The sequence below is a fragment of the Callospermophilus lateralis genome, chromosome 7 (genome assembly GCF_048772815.1).
Source record: "Callospermophilus lateralis isolate mCalLat2 chromosome 7, mCalLat2.hap1, whole genome shotgun sequence".
NCBI lineage: Eukaryota > Metazoa > Chordata > Mammalia > Rodentia > Sciuridae > Callospermophilus > Callospermophilus lateralis.
Window position 1 is genome coordinate 140,286,361 of NC_135311.1, and position 26,823 is coordinate 140,313,183.

A 26,823-nucleotide genomic window follows, 5' to 3' on the forward strand; every position below is an offset into this window, starting at 1 on the left:
GTTTGTATGAGGTGCATGTTGTCCACCTCTCAGAGGTCAAAATGCTTTGCTCCACCCATGTTCTGTCTCCTGCTTGCTCTGGACCATCTTCCCTTCCTATATTCTCTCTTGCTCATTAAAGCAACCCTGTCTTAACAAACAGAAGCCACTCTCCCTCTCCTTTCTCCTCCCTTCCTTTCTCTCTCTCTCCCCTCTCTCTTCTTTCTTCTCTCTTTCTCTCCCCTCTTCCTCTCTCTTACTGAAAAAAGAAAGACAGAAAGGAAGAAAGAAAGAAAAACAGAAGCCTGATTTTATCTCAGTCTGTGGTTTAACTTGGAAATGTCAAGGTCATTCTTAGGGTTGTCTAAATCAAGAGGAATCCCAAATTGGACCCAGGAAATAAAGCCACTTTAACCTGTGGTGGGATGGCAGGGTTGGGGAAAGGTGGGGGGCTGCAAAGAAACCCTCCTATTGAATAAGAAGGAACTCCCTTTGTGCTTGCCTAGGGGTAGAACAAAACACATTCAAATGCTTATCTACAAGAAAAAAATGCCAGCAATGTATCCTGGAGGGGAGTAGCCTTCCCTTTCTTTATTTTTGTGTGCTAGTTAGTATTTATAATCTTATATTTTTGTAGGTTTGTCTGGAGGGCAGGGTGCACAGTGGGTTTTATCAGATTGCTTTTCTCTGAAGTAGTGTGTGTTTGCATACTTGTGTAGATTTGTTTACTTGTGCCCTCCCTCATCCCTGCCCCATGAGCTCAGAGACCTGATAGATTCAGCAACTTCTAAAAATTTCCTTCAGGCCGGGCATGGTGGTACATGCCTTTAATCCTAGCTACTCAGGAGGCTGAGGCAAGAAGTTCTCAAGTTTGAGGCCAGTCTCAGCAAGTCTCAGCAATTTAGTGAGACTGTACCCCAAAAAAAGGAAGGAAGAAAAAAGAAAAAGCTGAGTAGTACAGCATCCCTGGGTTCAAGCTCCAATACCAGGGAAAAAATTCCCCTTCCCTCGTCCTACCTGGAAGGGGACTGCTTCCCTTCCTCTCATCTCCAAGATCAGTGTCAGGGGAGGTGATGGGCAATGTGGCTGAGGTTTTTGAGTTGCAAGTTGTTCTAAGCACCCAGAGTGACAACAGTGAGTCCTTGGGGATAAATCAGCCCCCTAAGAACTGAGTGGAGAGCAAATGCCTAGAGCCAGAGGAGGTGGGTCCCCAGCCTGAGTGATTTTTTTCCCCAGGAGACCAAGTTCCCTCCCTAAAGGGAAGGTACATTGAGCACCCTCTAGTGGCTCCTAGGTGTCCTGGCACAGAGGGGAGGTCCTGGTCTGGAGGCCAGGAGACATGGTGGCAGTTCCCACTCAGCCCCCAGTAACTGTAGCATGCAGGCCTACTTCCCATATGACACAGCAACTCCATGACTTTAGTTTTAAAACACTGTATCTCTTTCCAGTTTCCATCAACCAGCAAATGGCTCCTGAGCATTATTTCAACTTGATACTACTGAGCTTTAATAGAATTAGTATCAATTCCATGACAGTGGAATCAGGATCTCCATTTTACAGGAAATTGAATTCATAGGATTGTCTTGCACAAGGTCAGAGTACTGGGGCCTGGAATGCTGGCCCAGGCTCTCCATCCACATGCTCAGACATCAGTGCTCTTGCCAGGATCTGCAGGGACAGAGGAGAGGTGGGTGGCTCAGATGCAGGGTTCACTGATCACTGACCTTGTTGCTTTCTTACCTCCACCCTGGGCTCCAGCCTCCCCCAGAGCCTGTCCCCATCCTGCCTCAGACTATCTCTTGCTTTTGCCTTTCAAATCCAGTGCCATTCCCCCCTTCCTCTCTGCCTGGCTGGCTGTTCTCATTTTCAGCAGCAGGCAGGCACATCCAGTTCCTGAGGGCCCCACGGCTTAACCCCAGCATCTTTTCCTCAAAGCTTCCCCATCCTGCAGCTCTCTCACTCACAGGCCTCCCCAGGGAGGTCTCTCACCCCATCCTTACTTTGATTCTATCTCATGTCCACCTCTGCACTGTTTATCCTAACCATTTACTTGCTTGCCTTTTCCCTTCATTGCCACTCTCTGAGCTCCCCAGGGACAAAAGCATTTAGTCTTTTTAAAATGAAGTGCAAGCCAGGCCAAAATGGTGCCTTTCTGTAATCCCAGCTACCTTGGAGGCTGATGCAGGAGGATGAAAAATTTAAGGTTAGCCGGGCAACTCAGGGAGACCTTGTGACAATAAAAGGGACTCAGTGGTAGAGTACTTGCTTAGCACACCTGAGACCCTGGCTTCATCCCCACCCCACACACACTCACACACACACACACACACACACACACATACAAGAAGGCCAGGGACAAGAGAGGTCGACCAGTGGGTATTGTTACTGTAGGATGGGAGTAATTCTTGTGTTCTGGGGCATAGCAGGGTGAAGGTACTGAAGAATAACACACCACAAACCTTAAAATAGAAGAGAGGAATGGAATTGATAAAAGTTTAGGGAAGGATATGCTAATCACCTTGAGTTGATCCCTACCCAAGGTAGATAGGAACAAAAACTGCATCGAACCTCACATATGGTCAAGTATGATGTGTCAATCAAAAACAATAAAACGAGAAGGGTAATTTCTTATTTCAACAGTAACATATGGTCATCGTTGACGGGGTGGAAACTACAAAAACCTATAAGGGCAAGAGAAACGGCCCAGAGCGGGGGCACCTCAAGGTGTTTGCAGTTACATAACGTTAGCCTTCATTCCATCATTTCCCAGGCTCCGCACGCGCGGCTCCCCCCGTGAGTCAGGATCACACGGTCAAGTTTTGCATGGTGCTTTCCAGACGCTGCAGCCCACCCAGTGCACTCCCGCCACCGGAGGGCGGAGGGGGCGGGCCCCGCGGGGGCCGCGCGGAGGTAGGTCTAGGGACCACGCGGGGCCGGCCTTCTAATTTCAAGAATTTGGGGGGCGGGCCACCTTCTGACAGACGCCGCGGCATTTCCCGACCCGCTCGCAGCCGCTCGGACGGGGCCAGGAAGTCCTTGAGGGGCCGGCGGGGCGGGGCCGGCGGGGCCAGCGGGGCGGGGCGCTCCCGCCAAATTCGGGCCACCGGCGGCTCTGGGAGGTGTTCTCGCGAGAACTCGCGAGCGGCGCGCAGCTCCGGGCAGTGCCCTTCCCGGGCCGGCGTCGGCGGCGCAGTGCGCAGGCGCCGCCGGCGGGTTTCCCCGGCTACTGTCGGCGCCGCCGCCCGCTCGACCGCCGCCGGCTCGTCCGCCGCCCTGCGCCATGGCGGGCTGCGCGGCGCGGGCTCCACCGGGCTCCGAGGCGCGCCTCAGCCTCGCCACCTTCCTGCTGGGCGCCTCGGTGCTCGCGCTGCCGCTGCTCACGCGCGCCGGCCTGCAGGGCCGCACCGGGCTGGCGCTCTACGTGGCCGGGCTCAACGCGCTGCTGCTGCTGCTCTACCGGCCGCCGCGCTACCAGGTGCGGCCGGGCGGGGGACGGGGCGGGCCGGGCCGGGCCGGCGGGGCGGTGGTCTGAGCGCGGCCCGGGGCCCCCTCCCGGGCCAGACCTGCCTCCCACGGACGATTTCCTCGGCGGCGCGTTCAGGTCGCCCGAGGGCCCCTCCTCGCCGGCCGTGGGTGTCCTGCCATTCACACCTGCCGCAGATACACGCGGGTGCGCAGGGAGCGAGCCCACGGGCCCTTTTATGTAATGCGAGGTGGGGCGTCTTCCTGCTGCCGGGTCGGGGGCACTGGCCCCTGAAGGGGCTGGGCCCAGAGAGTTTCCGGAGTGGGGCGTCCAAGACCTACCTCCGCGCGCGGCCACCCACGCGGGTCTCTCAGCTGGGTTTAAGCTCTTTCCCAGGAGTCCGGAGTAATAGTAGCGGTGATAGTAATAGTGATTAGAGCCAAAAATGTGTGTGCCAGTTACTCTTAGGTGGGTAATCTCACTGTAGTCCTACGTGGCCGGTCCTAGTGTCGTCCCTTTGGTGTAAAGGAGAAAACTGAGGTCCAGAGACCACATTGGTTGCTCAAGGCCACAGCCAGAGGGGGCAGGTGCAGGATTTGAATCCGGGTGGCCCTGCTTCACCCCCTTAACCTCTGAGTGAGTGGGCTGTCTGTCTCACTGTTGGCCTGCTTATCTCAGGAAGATTGGCAGCCTAGGTCTGGGCTCTGAGACTGCCAGTGACTGAGCTTCTTTTGGGTCCATTTCAGATAGCCATCCGTGCTTGTTTCCTTGGCTTTGTGTTTGGCTGCGGTGTGCTGCTAAGTTTTAGCCAGTCTTCCTGGAATCACTTTGGCTGGTAAGAAGTACTTGGGAATGATGGTGTTGAGGCAACGGTAGACAGAGTACAGGGTCAGTAGTGGCCTTTCCTCAGTCATGTCTGGTCTCAGACTGGCAGAAGGCTGTTTAGGGTTCTGTGGAAATGAAGCCTTCTGGCTTCCATCTAGATCCCCAGGTTTCAGACCTTGTAAACTTCACCCATTGGTTGATTCTGTTGCAGAAACAGGTACCCGGCACCCTCCCCAGAGCTGCCTTCACCCACACTTGCTACTACTGGGACAACATTGAGTAAGGCAACAGGCCCTTCCAGGATGAGGGGTAGGTCCTTGGTGAAGGGAAGGGGCAGGGCTCCAGCTGGACTTCCTAAGTCTTTTCCAGCTCCAGTGTCTGTTAGGTCACATCTAATGCATCCTATGGCCAGTGTTGTATCTCTCCTACACTCTCAGTCCCTTGAGCCTTCTAGTGTCTGACCTGGATATGAACCCTAGCTTCAAGGTAAAAAGCTTTATCTCCTTTTAACAGTATACTGATCCATCTAATCCTTCTTTGCTGGAACTAATTTAGTTTTGTTGAATTTAATTTCCAACATAAATCACTACTTTTTGTTGATATTTCCCTTTTTCATTTTAAAATGGGTATTGTCATTTTAAAAGAACAGAAGGGCCCATAATGCCTCCTTCACCTATGGATTTCTTGTTTGATAGTCAAAAAGAGCAGCCAGGTATAGTGGCCAAACTGTAATCCCAGTAACTTGGGAGGCTGAGGCAGAAGGATCACAAGTTCAAGGCTAGCCTCAGCTACTTAGTGAGGCCCTAGGCAATTTAGCCAGACCCTGTCCCAAAAAAAAGAAACTAAAAAAGAGAGGAGGGACACAGATGTAGCTCAGTGGTAGAATTAGGGACAGTGTAGCAGAACCAGATCTGTACTTTTACTGAATGCTAACTTGTTTCTCTCACCCCAATTTACTCTTTTTTTTTTTTTTAATAGGTATGTGTGCTCGCTATCATTATTCCACTATTCTGAATACTTAGTGACAGCTGTCAATAATCCCAAAAGCCTGTCATTGGATTCCTTTCTCCTGAATCACAGTCTGGAGTACACAGTGGCTGCTCTTTCTTCTTGGATAGAATTCACACTTGAAAATATCTTTTGGCCAGGTTAGTGTGCCCTACTTTTCCTGCTGGAAGGGAGAAGGATGGCTTCCCTGTGGGCCAAGGACAGTGACATTGGTTCACCTTTTAGATCTAATCTCCCCTGAGCGATTCTCCCCAGCCCTCTGTCCTCACTAAGCTATTTATAAGGACAAGCTGTGCTTGAGAAATGTGCTTCTGGATTTCAAATTGGGGCTGTGTTGACCTTCTGCTTTAAACCCTGCACGATGTAGTTCCACATCTAAAATGACATCCCCACCTTGATGATTTAATCCTAACTTTGCAGTCAGGTGAGATCTGGATCTGTTCATTTTCTGTGGCTCGGGAAATTTCACATGGAGATTTGTTAGCAAAACCTCCACATCCGAAGCCTCCTCGGAAACTGAATTCCCATAGCTGATGGAGGAAAGTGTATATGGCTCTCGAAGTCAGGCTGCAGACTGGACCCTTCTCTGCTTCTCCCAGCTGTACTTGTCCCCAAGAGAGGACAAGAGCAAGTGGCCAGGGGGTGAGAGCCCCCATAACTTATTAACTAGGAGGGGAGAACTGCCTCACAGTTGGTTTGTTGGCCCTTGAAACAGATGAATAGTAAGTAGTTTAAGGGAGCGGGTTTTCTTATCACTCACTTTTTCATTCATTCATTTTTTGTAGTACTGTGGATTGAACCCAGGGGTGTGCTATTGAGCTACATTTACAGCCCCTTTAAATTTTTTTTTTTTTTTATATATATATATTGAGATATGGTTTTGCTGAATTGCTGAGGCTGGCCTTGAACTTGTGATCCTACTGCCTCAGCCTCTCAAGTAGCTGGACTATAGATGTATGCCACCATGCCTGGCCTCATTCACTTTTCCCCCCGCCCCCAAAATTCTCCTTTTATTTTGTTTGCTTTTCATGCACTAGGGATTAAACCCAGGGCCTCAGAAATGCTAGGCAAGTGCTTTGCCACTGAGCGGTTTCCCTAGCCCCTCATTCACTTTTTTTTTTTTTTTTTTTACATTTTTGTAGTTGTAGATGGACACAATATCTTTATTTTATTTATTTGTTTTTTTATGTGGTGAACCCATTGCCTCACACGTGCTAGACAAGTGCTCCACCCCCAAGCCACAACCTCAGCCCCTCACTTACTGTTAATGTGATGACAAGTGCTAGTTGCCCATGGTGTGTTTTCCAGAGGTCTGTCCTTGGGGAAATTGGTGAAGAGACAGCTCAGTGACCCACTGTCCTCACTCCCTGTCTATACCCCATGCCTCTCTGTAGAACTGAAGCAGATCACCTGGCTCAGCACCATGGGGCTGCTGATGGTGGTATTTGGAGAGTGCCTGAGGAAGGCTGCCATGTTCACAGCTGGCTCCAACTTCAACCATGTGGTGCAGAATGAAAAGTCAGACACCCACACTCTGGTGACAAGCGGGGTGTACGCATGGTTCCGGCACCCTTCCTACGTGGGGTGGTTTTACTGGAGTATTGGGACTCAGGTAGGTATGATATCAGATATGAGACTGACTTCCTTTAATTTACTTTTTTTTTTTTCCATTTTGGTACTGGGAATTGAACCAAGAGTATTTTATGGCTGAACTACATCTCTATCCCATTTTTGTTTGTGTGTTTTTGAGACAGGATCTCACTAAGTTTCTTGGGCCTTGCTAAGTTGCTGAGGCTGGCTTTGTAGTCCTCCTGCCTTGGCCTCCCAAGTTGCTGGAATTACAGGTGTGGGCCATCATGCTCCGCCTTTAATTACTTTTTTACATTTTAAATATTAAAATATGATTTATATACTATAAAGTTCATCATTCAAAAGCGTATAATTCACTCTCTTTAGTGTATTTGTGGGCTCCCTGGCTTATTATAAGTAATAACTAAATAAAAATCAAGAGAACTATAGTCCTTAGGGGTCTTAATCATGTACTAAAATTTGAGCATTATAAACCTTTCCTGACTCTTGATCCACCATCACCACCACCATAGCCTCTCTCTCTAACCTAGATCTGGAGTGTGCCAGAGGTGAGGAGAAGTGGGTTTTGTGGAGGGAGTGAGTGCACTTGGCCATTCGTGGCAGCTCAGAGGGTTTCACCAGAAGTGGGTCTTAGTGAGGCCAAGGTCCTGTGTTAGGCTAAAGAGATCCAGGGAGGATTATTCCATCTCAGGCTTTCTCTTGATTCTGCACTTTTGGTTCTAGAAATGAAGATGAAGACAATAGTGCTTGGAATATCACTCTGTCTGGGGAAGTGCAATCAGGGCCTCCAGGAATCTCCTTGGCAATGTATGGTCAGAGGGGACCATACAGGTGATTCCCAGTGGTATAGTAGGGGCAGGTAGCCTTGTAGCATTTCTTTTAAAAATTTGTATTTCTGGCCAGGTGTGGGATGATGTCCATCACCCTGGCCTGAGTATCAAAATCCAAGAGGTTGATCTTTCTTTGTAACTTTTAGATTTCTCACCTAAGAGGAGTTACAGAAAAGTGTATGCAGAATGCTGCAGTGAAGAGTGTCAGGTTTATTTTGTGTGTGTGTGTGTGTGTGTGTGTGTGTGTGTGTGTGTGTGGTGTGGGGATTGAACTTGGGGCACTCTACAACTGAGCTACATTCTCAGCCCTTTTTATTTTATTTTGAAATAGTCCTTGCTAAGTTGTCCAGGCTGGACTCAAACTTGCAATCCTCCTTCCTCGGCCTCCTGAGTAGTTGGGATGACAGACCTGTGTCACCATGTTCACCTGATGAGTGTCAGTTCTAATGTGAAAGTAGTTTAATTTCTGTTAATGATACCCTGGGGGGGCTGGAGATGTGGCTCAAGTAGTAGCGTGCTCGCCTGGCATGCATGTGGCCCGGGTTTGATCCTCAGCACCACATACAAAGATGTTGTGTCCGCCTATAACTAAAAAATAAATATTTAAAAAAAAAAAAAAAGATACCCTGGCTCTCTGAGACCCTAACAGTATTTAAAGAGTCTCTGGGATGAGAGTGGAAAGTTTGGAAGCTGGAACCTTTAATATGTGCTCCCTGGCTTATTATAAGTAATAACTAAATAAAAATCAATTCAATAGGTTATAGGTAATGTCACTACTGCAAAAGGGTTCATTTCTTTACCTTTGTTCTGTAACAACAGTTTTGTTAGCAGGGAGTTACTTAACAAGCCTAGCCAGGAGGTGGCTCCTGTAATTCCAGCTACTCAGGAGGCTCACACAGGAGGATCACAAACTTGAAGCCAACCTGGGAAGTTTAGACCCTTTCTCAAAAAATAATAATGGTGGCCAGGTGCAGTGGTGCATGCCTGTAATCTCAACTGAGATTTGGGAGGCCAAGGCAGGAGGATCACGAGTTCAAAGCCAGCCTCAGCAAAAGCAAGGTGCTAAGCAACTCAGTGACACCCTGTCTCTAAATAAAATACAAAATAGGGCTGGGCTGGGAATGTGGCTCAGTGGTTGAGTGCCCCTGAGTTCAATCCCCGGTACCCACACCCCCCAAAATAATAAGGCTTGGGATAGAGCTAAGTGGTACAACACTTGCCTAGCACTTGCCAGGCCCTGGGTTCAGTCCTCAGAAATTCTTAGGGTATTGTCTGGGGTGTAGAACCTCTCTAACCCTGGTCACATCGGTGTTTCCTCTGCCAGGTGATGCTGTGTAACCCCATCTGCGGTGTCGTTTATGCCCTGACAGTGTGGCGATTCTTCCGTGACCGGACAGAGGAAGAAGAAATATCACTGATTCACTTCTTTGGAGAGGAGTACCTGGAGTATAAAAAGAGGGTGCCCACAGGTCTGCCTTTCATAAAGGGAGTCAAGGTGGAGCTATGATGGGCGGGGGCCTCGAGGGACCACGGGCCACTGGCCCCATGTAGCCCAGGACAAAACTGCTTTCAGTTGGCCCCTGAGGAATGAATTTTCTTAATCATTTTGTATGTCACTAATTACTTTTCTGGATGTCACCCCAAGACCAAATGGTCAGAAGGCCTTAGGACCAAAGGACCCCCTGGAGCAATCCGTTCTTTTGCTGAATCAAGGCAGGACATAGATTAACAATGAACAAGAAACAAACTACAGCAATATTCATCCGTGCCCCTTCTCAAGTGCCCTGGTGAGAATCCAGGCCACAGTCCAGTGCCCTGAGGCCAGAGTGTATTTGCATTGTCCCAGGTCTCCCCAGGAGAGGCGGCTGCTGCTGCTGCAGAGCTTCTGCAGCGGAAACAGTGGTGGGTGTCGCTGCTTATCAGCATTAAAAAATGTGTTGAAAACCTTTAATTTAACACAAACAACAGCACAGCTTTAACCTCTTTATTCTGTCCTTATGCATGAACATCTATATAATTCTAATGATACTTCCTTATATGACACTTTGGCTCTTCATACATTTAATCGTATTTACACAGCTATTTTTTATAAATAGCAGCATAAATTCAAAGGAGCTTACTTGGTATTTCTAGTTCCAGCTTTGATCTGGCAGCAAGTAGGCACAGCCCTCTCTGATTTGGCTGTGTAGCATTGTGTGACCTTGGGCACACCAGGCCAAGGGACTGTGGGCCCTTGGGCTTTCCTGGAGTTTTGGTTCCTGCTCTCCTGCCATCGTGACAGGCAAGTCAAAGATGTGTTTATTTTTCCCTTCTCCAAGAAGTGCTTACTGAATGCCTGCTCTGTGCAAGGCATCGTGAAACACTGAGAAATATTGCTGTTTTATTTGTGGTTTTATTCTCATTTTAATAACTTTTATTTTTGTGTTTCAATGTAAATCTGTGAAGCTTTTTTTTTTTTCCTCTCAAAATTACATTCTTCCCTGTGCTGCGTCAGGCAATCTTTTCTAAAAGGTTTTAGCAGCACCTACAACTGCAAATTCAGGCAAAGCAACTCAAAAATCCTCTGTAAAGCAGATCCTCACAACTGAGGTTCAGTCAGCGTTTTTGTTTTGCAAGTCTGGGGATAGCAGTTGGCTCTCTGAGTCAAGCCTCAAAGCCTTAAGAGGTGAGACCTTTGTCTAGTCCTGGACTGGACAGTAACTTGGTCTCCTTGTGAAATCCTTCCTGGCAGTTTGTAGTGGCGCTAATGAAGCACGAATGTGAAGGTGGCATTGGTGTGTGCCCAGAGCACTGCTCGGTCACCACTATGCCGCATGGCTTTTGAGGAGCCACTGAACCCATGCTCGGACTTCCCCATCTGCAGAATGGGGTCAATACCACCTACCTCACAGGGGTGTTGTGAGGACTTAGAAGAACAATGTTGAACATTTTTAATACTTAGAGGGATGACATAATGAAATTATACAGTATGAGCTACGTGGAGATGGACTTGGTTAGCTGTGCACATAACCTAAAATGTATGTTTAAAAGAGCATTTTTCCAGCTCAGAAATGTTACTTATTTCTAGATCTCATGGCTTAATTTTTTTGTTGTTAGGTATACCAAAGAGGCTTATGGGTTTGTCGATTACCAGCATGATGCTTGCTGGTCTGAGAACCGCGGCCCTCACGGCAGGGTGTGAGGCAGGGTGTCTGGCAAGTCCATGGCTGCAGCAGCACTGAGTTTCTGTGGTGAGAACCATGTCTGTCAGGGCACGGTATGCATGCACTCAATTCTGGGACCCTGAGTCAGGCCGTCAGCTTTTGCAGACCACACTTACCAGGACTACAGACTGACAAGGGTGTGGTTGGGTTTTTGGCAGCCATCCCCAACATTTCAAGGGAAAGTTCTTTCTCACTGCATTTAAGCAAGACTGGACCCAGCCTCCATTCCCCTTAGGGACCACGAGGTTGTTTCTGATGGATGGAGAGCAGCTAATGATGGCCCCTGGTATACAGGTGGTAAGGCTGGGTGTTGGCATTTGATGTCAGCATCCATCTGCTGGAGGGCAGGAAGCCTGCCTCCTTGCCAGGCCCGGGAGCAAAGGATCCTAGGTCTTGAGGTTCCACAGTGATGCTGCCTCACACCACTGGAGGCTGACTTTATGTCCTATTTTAAAGAGTAATTCCTGTGGTGTGGGTAGTGAGAGCACTCCTACCCTCACTGTAATCCCAGGCAGGAGACGGCCATTGCTTAGGGATGAAAGGTGAACTGTGGGTTGACCTTGCCTGCTGCTGTGATCTGGAGATTATTTTTAATTTACAAATGTAGCAGTGACAGGCCTGTGGCAGAGAATCAGGTCAATGAGCAAAGGCTTTTCAGGTACTTGCTGTAAAGGCCATGTTACCAGTTTCCTCACATTGAGAAACTGTCAGATTTCTTTGTAAGTTTGAAAGTGGATATTCTTAAGTGAAGAATGGGTACTGCACAGAAAGAAAGCTTCTTTGAAACAGCATAAAATGAGATCTGCAGGCTGCTGCTGAGCAGAGGAGAGTCGAAGTTGGTGAAGAGGTAGAAGGTGAGCCCGAGGCGTGTCCCTGGTGTCCCTCCTTGGCACGAGCTGCTTCTTAAGCCTAGAAAGTATGCTTCATTGATGGCTCACTTACCAACTGGGGATTGGTATGACAGGAGAACGTTCTTAGACCACTGAGCTGTGTCCGTGTCACACTTGGTGAGGTCTCAGCCAGAGCTCCTTGGTCACATCCTGCGACAGGCACAGTGAGCCCCTGTTCCCTCTGCACTTTCTCACTGCCTTAGGTAGTTGCACCCACCCTAGTTTGCTTTCCTAGTGGCTCAGCAGGGCTAGAGACCTCAGCCTCTCTGAGTGGTGGGAAGCGCTTGCTCTATGGCTGCTTGTCCTGGGCCTGGAAGATCCCGCCAGCCTGAGGGAGGCAGCCCATCCCGTCACAAGGAGAGGGATTACAGAGTAATTATTCTACTCTTTTTACATGCAGAAATGTTTATTTAAATATTTTCAATTGGATTTTCTTTCACAGATACTGATTATTCTTTCCAATTCTTAAATAAATAAAACTGTATTTGATTTCACTACAGATGACAGTGTGATTGTGTGGGATGTGGAAGCAGGAGGTGATCACACACCTCTGATGACCTGGTTAAGGGAGGTCCGGAGCTGCCGGCATCAGGTCAGGCAGGCTGTGCCTCCTTGGCCTGCTTGAGTTCCCGCCTCTGCCCAGTTCCTAAGGATGGGTTCCTCTTGCCTTGGGCTGTCATGCAGGTTTGTGCTACTTTGGGATGTGGACTTCAGTATTTCTGTATGGATGTGAAGGCCTCCAGTTGAAACTACGGAATCGACTTGGATGTTTGCCTAAAATGTGACTATCTGGGCATCAAACTTAAATGTTAGGTCTCACAGATGGTTTTGTTAAGCACTCGTTAAGAAGGGTGCTTAATGGAAGCTGGCTGGGAGAGACTGCTGGGAGACAGCCTGCTGCACTGGGCTTTCCTTGCCATGAGGGGCATAAAGGACAGTGAAGGTGGCTGGGGAAAGCCCCAGGTGTAAAGTGGAGATCTCCACAGGGCTGGCCAGAGGCCATCCCGACTTCACGACCTCTGCCCTTGCCTTGTGAGTCACTGCTCAGATTACTGGGTGGAACTTTCTGGTTGCACCAAGTCTACAGTGGGCTGTGTAGCAGGAGAAACTGGATTCCTTGGCAGCAGAGTGGGTGCTGTGCCATGGTGGAGTCTTGTTATCTAAAACACGGGGCAGCAGGACCTGATGGCATCGAGTACAGGGCTCAGCCCCAGCACCATGAGCAGTGCTGAGCAAGGCGCGCTGCAGTCAGCGTGTTTGCTGGTTGGACGTGTCCCCCCAGGAGTGGGAAATCATCCCCATGTGAGCTTCTGCCCTGGAAACATGGAGGAATGCAGCAGCCTGGCTTTACTTTTTAATCAAGTGTCACCTTTGAAAGAAGTGACCATAATGAGAACAACCTTTTCTTAAGTATCCCAGTCTCGATGTGTTCCTTGTGAGAGCCCAACTGGTTGTATGGGGCCTGTCTGCTAAGTTGGCTGCTCTCTGCATGTGGGGAGGTCATCCCCGTTTTTCTGCTTGGATCTGAGATGCTCTCGGTTCTTCAGTGGAGGATCCTCTGAGACGCCACTCAGAGCCCTGCTGTTTCCTTTGGACTCTGAGGTCTTCTCTCCCTTCTCCACGGCACTTCCTGGATCATTCCTAAAGGAACAATTTAACATAAGCTCATCTACTCTGCTCCCCTTACTTCACTGGTGTCCAGTCTGTCCAAAGATTTCACAATGGAAAACTTTTTTGGAAGTCCCCAGTAGGTGACTGCGTCTTCACACCCAGAAGTGCCTGCGATTTATCAAGGATTCTCAGAGTGAAAGCCATTCCCCAGGACAAGGTGGTTAGCTGCCCAAACATGAGCATATTCAGGTGGTTTCAGCAGCTTCAGGCAGTGAACTCTGGATCCAAGGTCCCCTGAAGCCTTGCAGGGGAGGGTGGGGCTCCTCTCTGCATTGTCCTAAGCACACTAGAATTCTAGACACTTCAGCTAATTGCTAGACTTCCCCTGTCCTGTGACTAAAACCAGCCTGTGACCTGTCTTACTGCACTCTGTCTCTGCCTCGCAAGCATTTAGGCAAACACTGGCTCCGAGGATAGTTGACACCACCCAATCCTCCTCAGCCATTCCTCAGTTGAGGGAATTTGAGTTGCTTGTAAAGCTTGCAGCCCTTGGTGGTGTAAGGGAATGCAGGCAGCCCCCTAGGCCATTTATCATTGTGTTATGTCCTATCAAAGTCCCACGTGTCATCTAGGAAGTCACTTGTTTAAGCACCCATCCAAGTTAAAAGCCTCCCTGACTTATTTTACAAACCGTAATTTGGCTGAGGCCACAGAGCTGATGGTGGCAAGCTGGGCCCATGGGGTGATGAGGCCCATTCACTTTCCTTGCATTTGCCTCTGACATCAAATTACTTGCCACTGTTGGGCTGGGAAGACTTGCATTACCTGGCCAGGGTCTCACTACTCCTGCTGCCGTCATATGTGCTTTGCAGAGTCTCTGACTGTTCATCCACAGGCAGCTGAAACCTGGGTGAGAGACACGGGCACCAAGACTGGGAGGTGACAGAGGCGGCCCACTGCGTGGCTCCAGGCCTTTGGCACCCAAACCAAGCTTAGGCCAACGCTCCAGGGCTCACCTGAGCTTCCCTCTTGTAGCCCTGGAATAGTTACCAAGGCCAGTGGTTTTCCAGGGCCCAGTAAGTCACAGGTAACAGTAGAAGACAGGGGAAGTCAGGCCTGGCTCTTGTGAAGCTACTTGCTGTTTAGGGAGGTACCTCAGGGTGGGACAGAAGCAGAGTGTGGCCAGGCAGTGTAGTGACAATGAGCGCTTCCTGCTCTAATCAGGGTGGTTTGGAGGCCTCTGCTGACATCCCATCTGAGACCTGAGTGAGGAGAACCTCAGGACAACCTAAGTAAGAACCTTTCAGCAGGGGCCAAGAAGTGAGAGCTAGTCTAGCTTTGGGGGAACTGAAAGGCCACTGTGACCATAGTGTTGTGAGGGGCCATCACGGTCAGAGGTGGACAGGAAAGGGCCCCTGGGAGAGCTATCAGGCCTTGTGGTGGTAAGAATAATAGACTCAAAAGATCATTGACTGGGCACGGTGGTGTACACCCATAATCCCAGCTACTTGGGAGACTGAGACAGGAGGATTGCAAGTTTGAGACCAGCCTCAACAATTTAACAAGACCCTATCATAAAATTTAAAAAAAAAAAATTTTAAAAAGAGCTTAGTGCAGTGGCGCATTCCTGTAATCCCAGTGGTTTAGGAGGCTGAGGCAAGTGGGGAGAATCTCGAGTTCAAAGCTCAACTCGGCAACAGCAAGGTGCTAAGCAACTCAGACCCTGTCTCTATAAATAAAATACAAAATAGGGCTGGGGATGTGGCTCAGTGGTAAAGTGTTCCTGGATTTAATTCTGAGTACCCCCCCCACCACCAAAAAACAAAACAAAAACCCAAAAGATCACTGGCTGAATGGCATGCTGAAGGGATGCCTGGCCGTGGGGGTTTGTATTTGGTCAGAAGAGACGAAAGTGGGAAGATTGCACTGGAAAGTTTAGTCCATAAAACTTGGAGACTGGTTGGAAATGGAGTGAGTGAGAAGGAGTCAGGAAATCTCCTAGCTGCCTTGTTTGAGTTCCTGCCATCCCTTGAGTGTGTGCGATACTACTGACGGAGATAAGGAGACAGGCATGGTGTGTGTGGGGAGGACACCAAGAGTTCTGTTGGCCACTCTTTTGAGCTGAGGTGCCTCTTAGACATCCAGGCCGAGACTCCAGGGAGGAGACAGTTGGAGGTGAGTGTGGAGCAGGAGAGCACTGTGCTGGGGAGGGATTGTGGGGGTGGGATGTCATCTGCATGGCGATGGGCTTTACAGCCAGGGATGCTGGACAGGCGGTGTAGCTCAGCACTACAGCATGTGCTTAGCTTACTCGAGAGCCTGGGTTCAATCAGGAGGGGACACCAACATGGCAAAAGCCGGCGATCAGACCCAGGACCAGCTGTGCACTGACGGCCCATCACTAGAACCCTCAGGAGGCAGGGAACTGGTAGTCTCAGGACCTCTCGACAGCAAGGGTGGGACCCAAATAGGATGTGCTGGTGACAGTTGAGCTCTTTCTCACTGTGCAGAAGTCTGAAAGTTAATTCTTAGAGGGCACAAGCCACAGCTGAGAAGTAAACAAAGCCAGGACTAAAGGGAATGTATACAAAACTCCAAGAGAGGCCCTCCAGGAAGGCAACTGGAAAAGAACCTGACATCTGGCGTTCCAAAAACACAAGAACACACCCCACGTCCCCTGAGCCACTCTGCAGACCCCTTCCAGTGAAGCACCAGCTAGTGTGCCCAGAGCTTCCATCTGTCGCTGTGCCTCCAGCCCCACTCACTCCTGAACCGAGCAGACAATCAAGGATCACCTGACATCGGACATCAGAGGAGAGCCTTGACCATGGGAGATAGGAACTAAACAAACAAAAAGTAACGTGGAGAAGACATTAGGGATAAAACTTCCAAAAGAAAAAAAACCACAACTACCTATCAGTTTCAGAGGAGTAAGAGAGTGTCTCCGGAAAAAAAAAAAAAAAAAAAAAGAATACAATGGAGAAAGAATTAGAGTAGGAAAAATCCTCTTAGAATTAAAACCAAGCTAGAAACAATCAGTTTGACAGAGGGAAATCCCACTGAAAGTATAAGACAGAGAATGTAAAAAGAAGGGCTGACATCCAACAACAGGAATTCCAAAAAGAGAAAAAGGGGAGAAATCAGCTAATTAAAAATGAAATATGGCAGGGTGCAGTGGTGCACACCTGTAATGTCAATGACTCGGGAGGCTGAGGTGGGAGGATCTCAAGTTTGAGGCCAGCCTCAGCAATTTAGTGATACCCTGTCTCAAAAAATGAAAAGGCTGGGGATGTAGCTCAGTGATAGAGTGCCCCTGGATTCAATCCCCAGTACCACAAGGAAGGAAGGAAGAAAGAAAAAAATCAAAACAGGACATGAATTTCCAGAATAAGTACCCAAGGACACCAAGTACATACACCAAATATACCAACATCTAACCCAATGGATGGAAATAGACTCTTGGCAATGTGAAATTTAGGCCACAAGAACAAGAGAAGATTCTAAAAGCTTCCACAGAGAATAAGTAGGTCACCCTACAAGGATTAGGAATCACTGCCTTTAGACTTTTCAAAAACATCCTTTGAAACTAAAAGATAATCAAGCAATGCTGTCAAAGGAGAGTCCTTCCCAGTCTAGAATTTCCAATCTAGAATTCAAGACTCAGTGAAACCATCAGTCAAGTGTGAGGTGGAAAAGAGACATTTTAAGACGTGTGCTGTCCAAAATGTACTTCCTGAACCTCCATTCTCCAGAAGCTGCTGGGGGAAGGGCTCCACCAAACATGACCAAGGAAATGGGCACATGAGACAAGGGCAGGGCAGATGGAATCTAGGAGGGTGGTGCAGAGAGTCCAGGCCCCAGCTGTGCACCTGTGCACCTGGGGCTGCGTGAAGGAGAGACGGGCACATGGAAGATCTCTGTGCCACTCCTCAATCCCAGTCCTGGGGATTAAATCCAGGGAACTCTATCACTGAGCTGCATCCCCAGCCCTTTAAGTTTTTACTTTAAGACAGGGTCTTACTAAATTGCCCAGGCTGGTTCAAACTTGCTATCCTACTGCCTCTGCCTCCCAAATCACTGGGATTACGGGCATGTGTTATCAATCCTGGCACAGGATTTTTTTTTTTTTTTTTTTTTTTTAGTCGTCAATGGAACTTAATTTTTATTTATTTATATGCAGTGCTGAGAATTAACCCAGTGCCTCACACATGCTAGGCAAGCACTCTACCACTGAGCCACCACCCCAGCCCCCTGGCACACATTTTGATGCCTGCCTTCAGTGCTGAGAGGGGCCTGCTCCAGACCTGGCTTGTCTTGACATGTGCTGATGAAGTTCCTGTTCCCTCCTTCATGTCTGCTGCTTGGATATGACACTCTCAAGATGTTCTGTCTGCCTATATTTTTTAAGTAGGGTCTCACTAGGTTGCTGAGGGCCTAATTTTGCTGGGTATAGCCTCAAACATGCAATCCTCCTGCCTCAGTCTCCCAAGTTACTGGGATCATAGGTATGTGCCATTGCACCTGGCTGTTCCTTCTGCTTCCACCTACTACTACTTTTTTTTTTTTTTAATTTTAGGTGGACACAATATCTTTATTTTATTTTTATGTGGTGCTGGGGATTGAAACCAGTGCCTCATGCACGCTAGGTGAACGCTCTACCACTGAGCCACCACCCCAGCCCTACTTCTGAGGGCTGCGGGGAGCCATCCTGTGCCTGCTGAGCAGACCACTTACTATGACCACATTTTTGCAACTATCTAACACCTGGTTGTTTGTCTAGAACCCTGATTACCTGCCTGCTGACTTTCTTGAAAGGGGCCCTTCTGAACGTATGTCACCTTATCCACATACATGTTTAAGTGCCCTGGTAACACCCTCTGGCCTTACCTGGGCTCCAGCCGTTCCTTCACCTTGGCAATGGAGCGGACGTAGGGTGTGATCTGCTTGGTGATGGTGGTCAGGTAGGCATTCTCCTGCTTCAGCTGGAGAAGGTCATGGAGCTGGGCTGTGGAGCCCAAGGCCAGAGTGTTGGTCTTGCTGGCATTAGACTCTAAAACTCAAGCCCAGCACCATCTAAAGACCCCAACTGTTTGAATGGTCATCTATAATGAATGGGTGGGGCATTGGTGGGACATCCTACTCACCGCCTCCTGACCTTACATGTACACGTGGGCCTATTAGCAGGTGTGAGGCCAAGCCAAGCCCCAAGGGGAGAAGCATGTGTGTAAGTCTGGTTAGTGTCTGACTAGCTCCCCGCTAGCATGTGGGTCAGCTGCAGCACAGGGCTTCACTAGTGGCCAGCCTCCCGGACCTTCATAAACCTCCTGCTCATTGGCTACTCGCTGGTAGGATTCCTCCCAAATCTGAAAGAGAGAAGTGAGATGCTAGATGTGGCACTGGTGGCATTTCTACTTCAGCTCTTCAGAGTCGTACAGTTTCCCCAGCAGGGCCCACGTCATTCCTGTGGCAAAGACTCCAGGTTCCAGAACCTGCTGCGTGGGATTCTGGAGGAGAGCAAGCCAGGCTCTCTTTCACCCCGCCCGCCCCGCCCCATCTTGGGTAGCCCATGTTCTTTTGAAAGGCAGGACTGGAGCCCTGTTCCTAGGGAGAGCTACCTCTTGGAAGATGGCTCTCATGCCCTCCGCGGAGCTGTACTCGGAGGAGATTCGTGCGTCCAGCCGCAGGGACCTGCTCAGGATGTCCCCCATGATCTCGGCCTTGATGAGGGAGTGGTGCCTCGTGAGGTCTCGGTGCAATTCCTGCACCTGGTCCTTCAGGTTCTGCACCTCCGCCTGCAGCCCCTGCATGCAGAGGCCAGGAGGGCTGGGGTCACTGCAGGAGCCCCTCTGGAGGGGTGACCACGAGCAGGGCCCTGCAGGCCCAGCCCCTCACCCGGTAGGCGTCCTCATAGTGGCGGCAGTGCTCTGTGAAGGGAGTGTCCTTGCCCTCAGCCAGGAGCACCTTGGTGCCGATGGACCGGTGCAGCGTGGGCTTCTGGACTGGTGACCCTGGCGTCTTTCTCACTGGGGAGGGGCATCTGGGCCCCATCAGCACCTTGGGTCCTGCACCCCCTGCCAGCCTGGGGGGAAGAGCCAGTGTGGATGCAAGACAGGCAGTGCCGGTCTTCCCTTCCCGCCTCCAGGGTGCCAGTGCTCCACTACCCTGTCAACCCCACGCAGGGCAGAACCACTCAGCTCTGGAAAGACACTCTGCAAAGCCATACCCAGTGACACTGATGTCTATGATTTTTTCCCCCTGGTACCAGGGAATGGGACCAGGGGTGCTTATCACTGAGCCACATCCCCAGCCCTTTTTATGTTTTATTTTGAGACAGTACCTTGCTAAATTTATATTTTATATTCATATTTTAGTTGTAGTTGGACCCAACACCTTTATTTTTGTTTACTTATTTTATATGTGGTGTTGAAAATTGAACCCAGGGCCTCTCCCATGCTAGGCGAGCAGGCCACCCCTGAGCCACACCCCCAGCCCCTGCCAGTAGGTTTTAAAGGTCCTCCCCCATGCGGCTTTAGTGTGGGAGGAGGGCAAGTCCCACTGCATTCCCAGGGGCATGGGGTACCAGTGTGCTCACTGCCGTGCTGGGCAGAGAAAGTCTGAGCCCACACCAGGTTCTCCTGCTCTCTGGGGCTTTTAGGCCACACACACCAGTTCCGACATTTATCTTATCTCCTCTGTGATCTCTGACTCTTCCTTGGCTCCAAGCCCCCACCCCTGTCCCCATGCAATATCCAGCCCAGCCCCAGAGGCTCCAGCCTGGGGGGGAGGCTGCCAACAGGAGGCGTAGGGGAAGTCCCACCTCGTTCCCGTCTATTCTAATAGCCCTCCTGCATGGAGGGTCCATGGCACCCAGACACCCAGCGGAGAGTCGACCTAACTGAGAGGACTGAGGAGGCAAGGAGTGTGCAAAGCCTTTCACTGACAATCTAGTCCCTGGGCGCTGGTGCTGGAGACCAGGCACCAGCTCCCTAGGTCATGCTCACGTATTGGCGGCAGACGCAGCCCGGCGTGGCCCCAGTAGCAGCAGTGGCTCCAGGCAGCGTGCGAATTCTGCATGGTGGTCGCTGGCGATCTGCGTGGCGGAACCGTCACGAGGTGACCTCCCCTTCCCTGAGAGATACCCACTTCCGCCCAGGCCCAGTAGGGTCACGTGCCCACCTTGCTGCTCTGCGCTGGTCTTAGGCGATGCGGCCCTGTGACTATGCTCTGCAGCCTCTCCATCAGCTCCTATGGCGGGAGCCGGGAGGGGGCTCAGGCTGAGCCGGTGTGGCAGGGCCCTCAGCCGGCAGGAAGAGGGGAGGTGGAGGTAGGGACTATCTTTAGCATATTCCCTGATGTCCTATGAGACCCCAACCCTATTCTGGGACTGGCCCAGACAACTCTTCCACCAAATCCATAGGAAAGAAGGTAGCAGGGCTCCAGCAGATATTTATTTATTTATTGGGGATGCTGGAGATTGAACTCGGGGTACTCCACCAGGGAGCTACACCTCCAGTCTAGTCTTCTTCTTCTTAGAGGGTTTCATTGAACTGCATAGGATGGCCTGGAATTTACAGTCCTCCTGCCTCAGCCTCCTGAGTTGTTGGGATTACAGGTGTGCACCACATGTCCAGCATCACTGTCCTGTTAAAAGAGACTCGCCTGGCCCCTAAAGGGTTGGTGGATGACAGAGTGGAGGAGGGAGAGGCAAGCCCAGCCTGCAGGTGGCAGGACTGGCTCTGGTGGGGAAGGGGAGACTGGGGAACTGGGGAGACTCACATAGCCCAGGTCCAGGAACTCAGCCTTGTTGGCCAAGCTGAGGAAGGAAGAGCAGATGACCAGGTGAACCTGCCAAAGGGGAAGATGCCTGGTGGCTGGCCAAGGGAGGAGGGGCCCTCTATGCCCCAGCACCTGACCCCGCAGCCCTTCCCTTACCTGTAAAGTGGGCAGCAGAGCAGCCAAGTGGGAGAGCTGCTCCTTGAAGGCCTTGTCTTTCTCATCGTATTGGCTGGGGAAGGGCACACTGCCTAGTCTCCGACAGGACAGCTGACCACCCCACCTCAAGGGTCCCAGAACCTGCAGTGTCATCACCCCTCCAGCTCTGTAGGTCCTTCCCTGTGTCCTGAGCACCCACTCTCCTTTGCTGGTGGACACCTGGATGTTTTGCTCCCCAGTTAGGGTAAAGCCTGCAAAAGCCCAGGCTTGGAGCTGAGTATATGGAGGCCAGGGTGTCAGGGGACTGCCACCACTCACCTCTGCACAGCCTGTAGCAGCAGTGCTTTCCTCTCTGCCAGTTTGTCCTGGGGGAGACAGCCCACCACTCACCGGGCATACCTGGCTGATCCACCCCCTCCCTGCCCTGTGGCCTGGATAGTGAAGACTGGTTATCTCTCCAACCACTGGCTGAAAGCCGGAGTACCCTCACCTTAAATGTCACCTCCTGGGTGCAATCTTCCTAGACCACCCCCCACCACTACCACCAGCCTAGGGCAAACCCTGGTGTCCCTCTGGAACTTTCCAGGCAACTGTGATTAGCTCCTAGATTAGAAGTTCAAGCCCTGCTGCCCTGCTTCGATGACAACTCTACAAGCGAATCCAGGGCGTCTCCGTGTTGTGGGCAACTGCTTGGGGCTGATGGGGCTATAAGGCGGTGGCTGCCCAGTCCTCCTCCGTCCCTCACCTGCATGCTGCCAAAGAGGGTGTGGATGGCGGCATCTTCCTCAGCTGCGCTGCGCCGCACCTCCTCCACCATGACCTGCAGCAGCGCAATGGCCTCCCGGGTGGCTGTCTGCAGGGCCTTCACGGCCTGGGGAGAGGGGGCCTCAGCCTCTTAACACCCCCCGTTCGCACGATCCCCCCTCGCGTGGGCCACTGAGCCCCGCTCACCAGCACGGCCTGCTCCAGCCGCTCGCAGCCCTGCACGTAAGCCGACTCCAGGTCCACGCAGTGGGCTCGACTCTCCCTGCGGGAGGCAGCGAATCACACCTGCTCTGGCCTCCCCGGCCCAGGAGGGAAGCCCTCCCGCCCCGCTACCCACCCCTGCATATCCCGGAAACAGCGGATGCACAACAACGACTTCTTGTCGGTGGAGAACATGATGTAGGGCTCCCCGTGCAGCGCTGCGGGGGCGGGGCAGAGACTGAGCGCTCTGGGCGGTGCCCGCCTCCCACCCCACCCCTGCCCGGGGTCCCCAGGCCGTGCCTCGCTTACTGCACTTCTGGATCACGTCGCGGCTGCGCTGGCCTAGGGCCACAATATCGTGGCGCGCGAACATGCGTGCCCGGTGCGTCTCGTCGCGGCAGCGCGCACACAGGGGTTGCTCGCAAGTGTTGCAGAAGTACGTGGTCTCGGCGTCCTGGGGGCCAGCGCTGGTTCAGACCGAGCGCTCTAGCGGACTGCGGACTGTGGCCAGCGAGGGAACCACAGCCGCAGAGAGACATCGCTAGCATCGGTCCCAGCCTGGGGCAGGTGCGTGGCTAAATGCAGCCCTTTCCTGTGATTCCCACACAGCAGTCTACCTAATACACCCAGGTCCCAGATGAGGACACTGAGGCTCAGAGGCCAAGTAAGCAGGTAGGCGCCAGAAGGAGCAGGTAGAAGAGGCTTCCAGAGGTAGTTCCGTGGCAGGGTGGGTGGGGGAGGGCAGAAACTGCATTGCAAAATATTTTACAAGGAAGATGGCGGTGGCTTTGACCTAACAAGCCCCCCTTGACTCCCTCAATCGGGGCGAAGTGGTAGAACACACCTTGGCCTTCTGGAGTTACAGTTAGTGGGGGAGGGAAGGGCAGGGACCCCACCCCAACCCCAGGGCTGTGTCCAGGGTTTGGGTTGCAGTCCTGGCAGTGGACTCAGGGACGAACGGCTATGACAGAACAAATCCCCACTCCTACCTTGGCATTCAAGGCCATATCCTCCCAGGCTCTGCCTGTCCCCATTCCCTCACCTCCCTCCCATCACCTGCACTTCTGGGTCACACAGATCGCAACACTTGCCCAGCACGCCCTGAGATTTCACTCCTGGAAGGCTGAGCTTGCTTCCCTTCAGGGCTGTCCAGCCTCCACAGGCCAGACTCTCAGGACCCTTTTCAGTCTGGCTAGAAGCCTGGCCTCCAGCTCTGGGGGTTGGGGTAGGGCAGAAACGTCCCTTGCCAACTATCCCTTCCAAACTACTTACTGTCCTCAGGGTACCACAGGCCTGTGAACTGGACCACCCTTCTGTGCCAGTTCACAACTCCACTGAGTTGGGGACCTGTAAGTTCTCCTCAAACTGAATGACCTCAACCTTTGCCACTATGGGCTATTCATCAGCTCCCTTGTTGTGAACTCAGTCTCCCTATTGTAAAATGGACCCTATTCCAGGTCCAATTGGGGGGGGGGGGGTTGGAGCACCTACTGGTGGTCTGTCCTCTGAGAATGTGCTGTGTGTATGTTTCAAGGACCAAACCCCCAACACCCACTGCTCCTCCACCCCCCACCTCTGTGGCCCCTGCCTGCTTGCTGCAGTCCAGGTCACAGTTGGCACAATGCACAGCCTCCACGCCATCCCTGGAGCTATCCACGAGGAACTGCAGCAGGCGGTCCACCGGTGGGAGCCAACTGGGACCCTTCACCACGGTCTGGTGTCTGTGGAGAGGCTGCAGCCAAGACCCAGCACCCCTTCCAGGATGCTCTCCCCCCTCCCCCCTCACGTTCCAGGCTGGAGCTAAAAACAGCAGCAGCAGGAGGTGGGGTGGGGTGTACTTCTGCCTGAGGTCTGCTGTAAATACAGCAGGTAGCTCTTACCCTAACCCAGCCCCCACCCTTGGGCCATCCTGCAAATACCATGGGGTCCCCACCACCATAAGAAGTCACTTCAGGCCACGAGGACCCCTGAAGGCACTGGGCAAATTTAGAGCACAGCCCAGTAACTTGAGCCAACTTAAGGATTATGTTGACCTAAGACTTGTGGGACCATAAAGATAGTTACTGAAAGTGTCCTGACCCCTCCTCCAGTCCTGACCTTGCTTCCTGACTTTCTGTGGAAACTCTGGGCTCAGAAATGATTCTTTCCCTGCCTCAATTATTCTGATTTCTAAAATGTGGGGAGGGGGAGTCTGCAAGTTCTGGCCCAAAGGCGGCCAGGGCAGGGTGCAACCTTTCCCAGCCACTTCTACCCTTGCCCTCCTTCACCTGGGATTCCCCTCCAGGAAGAGCCAACCTTTCCCTTCGCGGATGATTTGGGGCACTCACTGACACAGCGGGCAGGCCAGGCGGCCGTCCACAGCCCGACCACGAAGGCAGCCAGCACAGAAGTCGTGGAAGCATTCCAGCAGGCACGGGCGCTCGTACTGCGCGTGGCACAGAGGGCACACGAGAGGGTGGCCGCTCGCGGTGTCCAGGGCGCCTAGGCCCTCTAGGGGCGTGAAGATAGCTCCGGACATCTGCAAGGACAGCGGAAGTCCGCAGCTGCGGCCCTCACGATTGCGGGGCCGGTCCCTGGAGGTCTCTCCATCCTCCTACCGCGGACCCTACCAGACGTCCAGTGGTTTTGGAACGGGGAGCTGCTAGGGCCCGGGGAGGGTCTTGAGTGCCCAGCGCGGGGAGAACCAACAGGGAGGGCTGGCAAGGAGTCCAGCTACGTGCCGGCACCCCCTGCTGCCCAGCGCTTTGAGCGCTGCTCAGAGCTGTGGCCCTCCCTAGGAGTCGCTGACCCTGGAAGGACAGGCAGCCAGACTGGGTTTTGCTTCCTACGCACTCTCCCCTGTCGCCTCTCTTCACTACTCCCTCTTCCCTCACTCCCACCCCTGGAATTCCACACTCGTTGTCCTTCTGGTGACCTGCTGGCGACGCCCCTTCGGCGCAGCGCACTGAGCGTCGCTCCGGCGCAGTGCTCCGGCCCACCTCCACCAGGGTGGTGCTGCCTCCGGCGCAGCAGGAGCCTAAACCTCGCGGGCGGGTCTGCAGCTCTGCCCCGGGGCCACTCCGCCTGGAGGAGAGGGGAGGACGCATAGGCTGGAAAGGACCGTGACCGGCCAGGGTCCGAGGTTCTCCTAGACCCGGCCTGAAAAGACATAACTCAGTGCGGCAGGAGTGCGGCGCAGAGCCAGCGAGAGGACACCTTGGCGGGGTCTTCAGGGGTGCAGGGGCCCCCTGCCTAGGTGCCAGTAGAGTGGGTTTTTGCAGGTCCATTTCCTTGATCGCCAGGTGGGGGCGCCAGAGAGCAGCATTCACAAGCATTCCAGTGCTTGGGAGGCGGCGCAAGAGGCTTTGGAATCCCAGCCTCACCTTGGTCAAGTTAGCGACTTTTAAAACTGCACAAAAGAGGGGGGCTGGTCCCGTTAGCTCTGCGTGGTGAGGCGCGGTCTGTAATCCCAGAGACTGGGGAGGCTGAGGCAGGAGGATGCTAAATTCCAGGCCAGCCTCTGCAATTTAGACCCTCAGTAATTTAGGAAGAACTAGTCTCAAAACAAAAAGGGTTGGGTTTGTAGCTCAGTGGTAAAGCTCCCTTGGATTTAATCCCTAGCACCCCCCCCCCCAAAAAAAGGCTGGCCCCCACCGAGCTTCCGAATGATTAAGGCCCTATCCCCATTGTCAGCCAAGTTCCCAGAAGAAGGCTAGGTTTATTTGGGTAGGAGGTTGGGAAGGGAACTTCCTATCTTTTCAGTAGAGCGCCCTCTGCTCCAATGGCATGGCCAATGCTTGTTCACCCCATTACCTCCTTTCCTCATTCTCAGTTATCTTGTGTTATCCCTGAAAGCCGCCCCTGTTTCTGCACCTCTTGCAACCAGCCTGACCACAGAAGGTGTTCAATAAAAGTTTAATAAATAGTTAGAGGGAAAAAATATGAGATAATATTCCAGCTGGGTTTTGAAGGATGCGTCTGCCAGCAGGTGAAAGTAAATGCTAGGTTGAAACCACCTGTTCTTTTAAGGTCCTTCCCTAACCCTGGCTGGATTTATGCTTGCAGTCATAACAATAGTAACAATGGTAATGTTTGCTGGCCAAGTTATTTTCAGTTGTATTAACTGATTTAATCCTGATAACTTTAAAGAGTAGAAAATGTTAACTCTAGTAGGTGGTGGAGCTGATATACAAACAAGGTATGTGCTTTGTAAATAAATGACACACCAGTTTCCCAGTAGGAAGTGGTGTTGTTTTTCTTTGGCAGGGTCGGGGAGGCGGGGTGGGGTAACGGGGTGGGTTTACTGGAGATTGAACCCAGGGGTGCTTAACCACTGAGCTACATCCCTGCTCTTCTTTTAATATTTATTTATTTATTTTTAGTTTTTGGCCGTCACAACATCTTTGTTTGTATGTGGTGCTGAGGATCAAACCTGGGCCGCACGCACGCCAGGCCACATCCCCAGCCCCCTGCTCTTCTTATTTTATTTTTTAATTTTTATTTATTTAATTTTTGTGTAGTTGTAGATGGACAGCATGCCTTTACTT

At 51.7% G+C, this 26,823-nt stretch overlaps 2 protein-coding genes across 9 annotated transcripts; one reads left to right on the forward strand and one right to left on the reverse strand.

Moving 5' to 3' along the window:
* Positions 1-3,186: 3,186 nt before the first annotated feature.
* Positions 3,187-12,282, forward strand: Icmt (isoprenylcysteine carboxyl methyltransferase). The gene is made up of 5 exons (XM_076861421.2): positions 3,187-3,454; positions 4,189-4,277; positions 5,246-5,415; positions 6,670-6,887; positions 9,020-12,282. The coding sequence occupies exons 1-5, from the start codon at positions 3,260-3,262 to the stop codon at positions 9,200-9,202; spliced, it is 855 nt and encodes a 284-aa protein (XP_076717536.1). The 5' UTR covers positions 3,187-3,259; the 3' UTR covers positions 9,203-12,282.
* Positions 12,283-13,129: 847 nt separating this feature from the next.
* Rnf207 (ring finger protein 207) lies at positions 13,130-25,560 on the reverse strand. Of its 8 annotated transcripts, none has more exons than XM_076861418.2 (18): positions 25,276-25,560; positions 24,625-24,815; positions 23,886-24,018; positions 22,607-22,751; positions 22,434-22,515; positions 22,283-22,358; positions 22,077-22,202; positions 21,650-21,696; positions 21,332-21,404; positions 21,176-21,244; positions 20,576-20,644; positions 20,401-20,489; positions 19,292-19,478; positions 19,015-19,200; positions 18,711-18,762; positions 18,287-18,404; positions 14,225-14,305; positions 13,130-13,429 (listed from the first exon to the last, which is right to left on the reverse strand). In XM_076861418.2, exons 1-18 carry the CDS (start codon positions 25,381-25,383, stop codon positions 13,258-13,260), a joined length of 2,004 nt encoding a protein of 667 aa, XP_076717533.2. In that variant the 5' UTR covers positions 25,384-25,560; the 3' UTR covers positions 13,130-13,257. The 8 variants fall into 8 exon arrangements, with proteins under 8 accessions (XP_076717533.2, XP_076717532.2, XP_076717531.2 ...); XM_076861417.2 differs by lacking the exon at positions 25,276-25,560 and adding an exon at positions 25,212-25,275; XM_076861416.2 differs by lacking the exon at positions 25,276-25,560 and adding an exon at positions 24,907-25,189.
* Between the last annotated feature and the right edge of the window lie 1,263 nt (positions 25,561-26,823).